The sequence below is a fragment of the Pteropus vampyrus genome, unplaced genomic scaffold (genome assembly GCF_000151845.1).
Source record: "Pteropus vampyrus isolate Shadow unplaced genomic scaffold, Pvam_2.0 Scaffold151, whole genome shotgun sequence".
NCBI classification, from domain to species: Eukaryota; Metazoa; Chordata; class Mammalia; order Chiroptera; family Pteropodidae; genus Pteropus; species Pteropus vampyrus.
Genome location: NW_011888932.1, coordinates 3,867,573 through 3,873,581, shown reverse-complemented (window position 1 = coordinate 3,873,581; position 6,009 = coordinate 3,867,573). Strand labels below are relative to the sequence as shown.

Here is a 6,009-nt window from a genome sequence, read left to right as displayed (position 1 = left end):
AAGAGAAAAGAGAGGAATAAATATTTTACCAACTGAAAAAAATCAGCAGCTCTGTTTTAATGAAAGGAGACTCCATGGCTTATAGTGAGTAAAGTGATAGCCGAGGAGTATCGAGGCATTGGGCTGGTTAGACTAAGGCAGAGGAAGTTTCTGTAAAGGGAATAATTATATGCTAAACTAAATCGCTGCCTGGTCTGAAGATAGGGAAGTATCCCTTCTGCTGAAAGATTACAATTTAATCTTTTGCATTGTTCCATCTATAATATTATATACGTGTTCATTTATTCATTGATAAGCTGTAGATCAGTGTTTTCCTAACTGTAAATCATAGGCCATTAGTATGTGAAATCAATTTAGTGGGTTGCAACAAGTATTTTTAAAAACTGAAACAGAATTTTGAAAATAGAGGGCACCGCAAATAATAAAACTGTTTTGAGCATCTTTTGTTTCAGTTCGGTATAGTTACATCTATGCATGTACTAGGTGCAAGGTCAAATGTCTTTCTCACTGTGAGTCATTGTAAAAAAAAAATATTGAAAGCCGCTGCTAGAACAGTTACTAGTAAAACAGGCTCCAAAGTCAGACAAATTAGTCAGCTAATTCTGGTTCTAAATCAAGTTACCTAACTACTATAATCTTCAGTTTTCTATAAAATGGAGATAATGATACTTATTCCACAGGGAAACTGAAAGAATAATAACTAATAATATTTACTGAGACTTTATATTATGTTACAAGTACCATCTGCTTTAATCTCCCAAACAACTCTATGAGGTAAGTTCTATTTACCTTCTTTTATAGGAGAGGAAACTAAAACACTGAGAAGTAAAATATTAATAAATATAAGAGTATATATCTCAAGGATTGGCACATAAATCAGCAAAAATTATAATGACGCATTACCAACAATTCTTTAATGAAATCCTACATTAATAGCTGACTTTAATGCCTTACCTATAGCAGGAGGAGTTCAACAAATATTTGTGATGGGTAAAATATAGCCCTTGAACTCAGAACACTGTTCACAATAAATTAAACAATAAGTCCGGGGAACTTAGCAAGGGGGAGAAATTCTTCTGAACTACCTTTGTTAAAGGAGGGTTTGGGGAAAGAAGAGCCTAGGGAAAGATCTTTGCTGATGTGGAAGGATCTGTAGAGGTAGAAGGGAATAGTAAAGGCATGATCGAGGCCTAGGGACAGAAAAAAATTGGAAAGTTGGAAAGTTGACATTGTAGAGAGAAGTGATTGAGTACTAGTTTAAAGGAACTGTACTTTATCTCGTAGCTAAAAGGAAACCACTAAAGACTTTTAACAGTGACTCATACAAAGATGCAATTACTGAGACTGCATAATAACCTCCATATGATTATTGTTTAAACTATCATGTAGCTATTTGACACGAAAACTAAATCCCTATTTCCCCAGTTTTATGGGTGGAAAAACCAATCTTGCTTCAAATTTTGAGAGTTCATAAAACGTTCGCTAACCTCGAGAATTTTCTGAGAAATTATACTATAGACATAAGTACAAATTATTTTATTATAGTGGACAAATTATTTCATTAAGTACTTTAGCTTGAAAAGAACTGTTTGCATAAGTGTAAATTTGATTATGATTTTTCAAATTGTGGTGTTTGAGGATAGGATTATTTATATCATTTTTGAATTGATTTAAATAATTATGGGGATAATTATTGATACTAAAATTAAGTATTGATTCCAGCCTTTTGCCTAAGGACAATCAATTTATACCAAAAAAGAATATCCAAATAGCTGTTCTCCATCAGATTTAACCGCTAATATTCTAATATTTGTTTTATTCTGCACTGTGACAGAAAAGATATGTATGTATATTATTAACTTTCATGTGATAGGCTACCTATTAAATTTTGTTTTCCCTGGTTTCAAATCCTTACATCCTGCTACTCTTAAATAAATAGTAGATTAGTTAGACTCATATTAAAATGAATTGACTAGAATAAGAACTTTTAAACCTTAAGAATGTTTAAAGCTCTAGAAGGCATATGGCATCTAAAATGCAATCTTATATATTTTGGGTAAAGAAAATTGAAAGGGGCACCTTCTGAAAATTAAGTCCTTGTGCCCAGGAACAATTCTTGGGGTTTGGAACATCTTCCCAAAACAGCTTTTTCATTCTAGAAAGTATAAAAAAGGTATTAGAATTAGAGAAAAACATTCATATTGAAAATGTTAACAGTTAATGAATGTATAAACTAGAAACGAATCCATCAGAGCTATGCCTCAATAGGGTCAGATTCATTTTCAAATGCTATCACATGAAGATCTCTACCAACAAGCTGTCTAGACATGTCAATAATCATTATAATAATAAAAATAGCCAACACTTATTGAAAGTTGTGTGCCAGGCACTGTGCATAGGTTTTTCTCAGAGAAAATAAAATATTAAAAACAGTCATCATGCGAGTTTCAGAAATAATTCCACTCAATATGGCCCCATCAGCTCAGTTGACTGATAAATTCTAAAATCTACTCTCGCTTTTTTTTGCCAGAAAACAAATGTTTCTGTAGAGACTCATCGTTTGTGAGATAAATTCACTGGTCTGGACCTCTAAGCACAGAGTAATGTGGCACGCACAGAACCACAAGAAATTTGAGGCCATTTGCCAAACCAGACACACTGGAGCACCACAAAGCAGAATACCTACTAATCATAAGTGAACTGACTGCTCCAGGTAAATTTTCACCACTAAAATCCTCGACCCAAACTGTACAACTCTGAAAGCCATTTCTGCCCCCTCCACGAATATACCGCCTGAAATTTCCTGCTACAGGCTTGCTATTTCCTGAATATTTATACACAGAAAAATGAATTTCTTCCATGAGGTTCATGTTGTGCAAGCAAAATGGAATTTGGTTTTCTAATATCAGACCTTATATGCTCTGGTTTCTCTTCAGATTGTATAAATCTTTTGCCTTTAACTAATAACAGACCTTTTCTTTTTATGCCATCTTAATTATACAAAAAATATTTAGAATACTTTAATGTTTCTGATTTCTATTTTAAACTGAAGTTTAAATATGCTGAAAATTCTTAATGACTACAGTACCTTTGATGTGACATTAACAATGTTCCAAGCAACAAGATTGAGGAGGAAATAATTATTGGCACAATTATATATAGACCTGCATCATTCTGGTGTTTTCCAATATCATCTGAAAAAAAAATATGATTCAGAAGCTTGAGGAAATAATATCTTTCTGTACCAAAAATTTCAAGACTTTCTGATTTCATCACAAGTCTATATTACCTCTAAAACATAAAAATAAAAAAGAAGATAAAAGTATAGTAGTGATCACATTAACAAAACAATTTTTTTTTCAGAATTACGCTTATTGTAATCTAGCAAAACATATTTTCAAAACTACTTATTTGCCAACTCTCTCTATCTGATCATTTCTAGGTTGCATGAGTCAAAGTGCCAATTAAAGTTGTTATAATGACTGTCTCAGTATCTGCTCTGCAGAAGACCACCTACAACATCAGCCAGTCTCTATCTTGTTCACTCCAGACACATTGACCTCCCTGCTGTCTCTTGAACCACCAAGCATGCTCACTCGTCAGGGCCTTTGCACATGTTATATCCCTTTGCTGAAATGCTCTTCCCTTTTGTACTTGTGGGGCTTTACTCAAATACCACCCGCACAGAGAAATGAGACAATTTTGGCCATCTTAACTAAAGCACCACATTTTAAATGTATTCCTTCATCTTACTTTTCTTTTGCTTCATGGCACTTATTTCTACCTGACATGATTTGTTTATTATCTGTCACTCCCATTACAGTACTGGAGGTTAAGCTCTGTAAAGGCAGAGACTAATGTTCGTTGCTCAAAAAAATATTTACTTTAAAAGACCAATTAAAATTTATGAACTTACAAACATATGCCCCCAAACATATTGTTTGGGAAAAGTGCATTTATATTAATTGTACAAAAAATTAATACTTTCCTAATTAATTTTTATGAAGATGTATTTTATTATATAGCTGTGTATATCCATTTATTTTATTTCATCAACTTTTTACCCAATTTGAGACTGAAAATTTTACTTACCAATATAAAAATTCAATCCCATGACTGATTATTCTCCTTCTTACTACCACCATGGAGCCATGTGCCCTTCCCACATTGCCCCGTGACATCTACATACGACTCTAGACTCTTCCATGATTCCATTAGAAGAAGAATAAGGTGGCAACATTGTTACTAAATAGAAAGCCACACAGCTGTATTAAAAAAAATAAAAGTTAAAATTTTTACCTTGGGTAAAACTATTGATTATCTTCGGTTTCCCCACTCCTTCCATAAATATTGGGTGAAGACTGAACTGATACTTCTCAATGGGGATAAAATAATCTGAGGAGAAAAACATATTAAAGGGTCATTTCTACTGAGTTAATACAAATGAGTGAAATCCATGTAAAAAAATTTAAGTGACCATACTATATTTCCAAACATAGAAATTACTTGTTATGTACGGATGTAAACTGATGATTAAGAAAGTTTCAAAAACAACCTAAGCACTCTAAATTCTCCTAGTAATGACAATGATTTTACAAATAATTTTTTAAATCTTACTCAAAGATAAAAGATAACAATCTTTCAAAGGTATGTTCCGGTGATAGCCACTTTGTTCAAGTTCAGGGTATATGAATTGTTTTGTTTATCTGTCCAGGACAATATGCTTTACCTCCTCTCCTATATCCCCCAAACCAGCAATATTCCCTTTACATAGGAATTTAGCTTACTTAGTTTCCCCGTTCAAGGGAACTGGGAGACTAGAGTCTTGTGAAATCCTATACAAAGTAGATGGGGGGTAAGGACCAGGGATCTCCTTGCAATATCCAGGAGTCTAGATTCTTGGAGGATGACCATCTCTATAACAAAGCTCAAAATGAATCTATGAATAATCTTTTTTACAAATGCTACTAATATATAATATTCCACAAGGCATAAATCTCTTAGAAACCTAAATGCTATACCACATGGTTTTAAGAAAAGCACAGAGAGTAACAACCTGGACAACAGTGGTAATGAAATGAATTTAGTTCTCTATTAATAATTTGTTTCTATTTACCTTAATGCTAAATTCTAGGTCCTTAAGTACTCAGGATGACATTGTATAATAAGATCATGGCAATCCTCAGCTTCTTTATACTTAAACCTTACCCAGACTTGGAGATGATGTGTGGTGCACTTAAACTTTGTACTTTAATCTCCTCCTGGGGTAACTGGTCTACTTTTGGGAGTTTACACTGGCCTATGCCCCTAGGTCCTGGATCCTTAGACCTTCAGCCTGGTACTCTCACTCACTGCTAGTGGAATTATAAATTGGCACATAATTTAGGAAAACAACTTGGCAGAAGATAGCAAAAGCTATTACAAAGTGATTTAAAGAAAAAAGTAAAGCTGGAAGTGATGTAAATATTTTCAAATAAATAATTTAAGTAGATTTTGGAATACAATGCTATGTGATAATGGTTAAAGGGATTGGGGGAAAATAGAAACATGCTTGTGATATATCAAAGGAACAAATCAGAAGAAAAATGTTAGATAATATAATATGATGACAACTGTAAAACATTTAAATGAAAAAGGATCAAATGAAATAGAATTAAATGTTTGTGGTAAGGTGATAAAATTACATGTATTAAGATGGTAATATCATCTATATTTTTGAAGTATTAATTAACTGGCTTATTAATTTAATTAATCATTTATACTATCGTACTAATCCATAAGAGAAACTTATTAAAGTACAGTAAACTTACCATGGACATAATACTTCTTAACAGAGGAAGGGATTCTAAGCCATTTAATTTCATTGTCTTCATTAAGAATTTTCCACTCAAGAATAAAATACATCAGATTGTAATCACTGGGTGATAACGTCCAGGAAAGAATCACACAACTGCTGTTTAAAGGATAAGCACTGAGTGACTGCACAATATTTACTGAGGGGAAAAGAAG

At 33.0% G+C, this 6,009-nt stretch overlaps 1 protein-coding gene across 1 annotated transcript in view; it reads right to left on the bottom strand.

Annotated features, from left to right (window-relative positions):
• The window catches only part of LEPR (leptin receptor), a 94,971-nt gene that overhangs the window by 11,492 nt on the left and 77,470 nt on the right, over positions 1-6,009 (bottom strand). The window contains exons 19-21 of the mRNA XM_011369583.2: positions 4,300-4,395; positions 3,089-3,194; positions 2,080-2,155 (exon numbers count right to left, since the gene is read on the bottom strand). Of these exons, the coding sequence (XP_011367885.1) occupies positions 2,080-2,155; positions 3,089-3,194; positions 4,300-4,395 (278 nt within the window). The remainder of the gene's footprint in view (positions 1-2,079; positions 2,156-3,088; positions 3,195-4,299; positions 4,396-6,009) is intronic.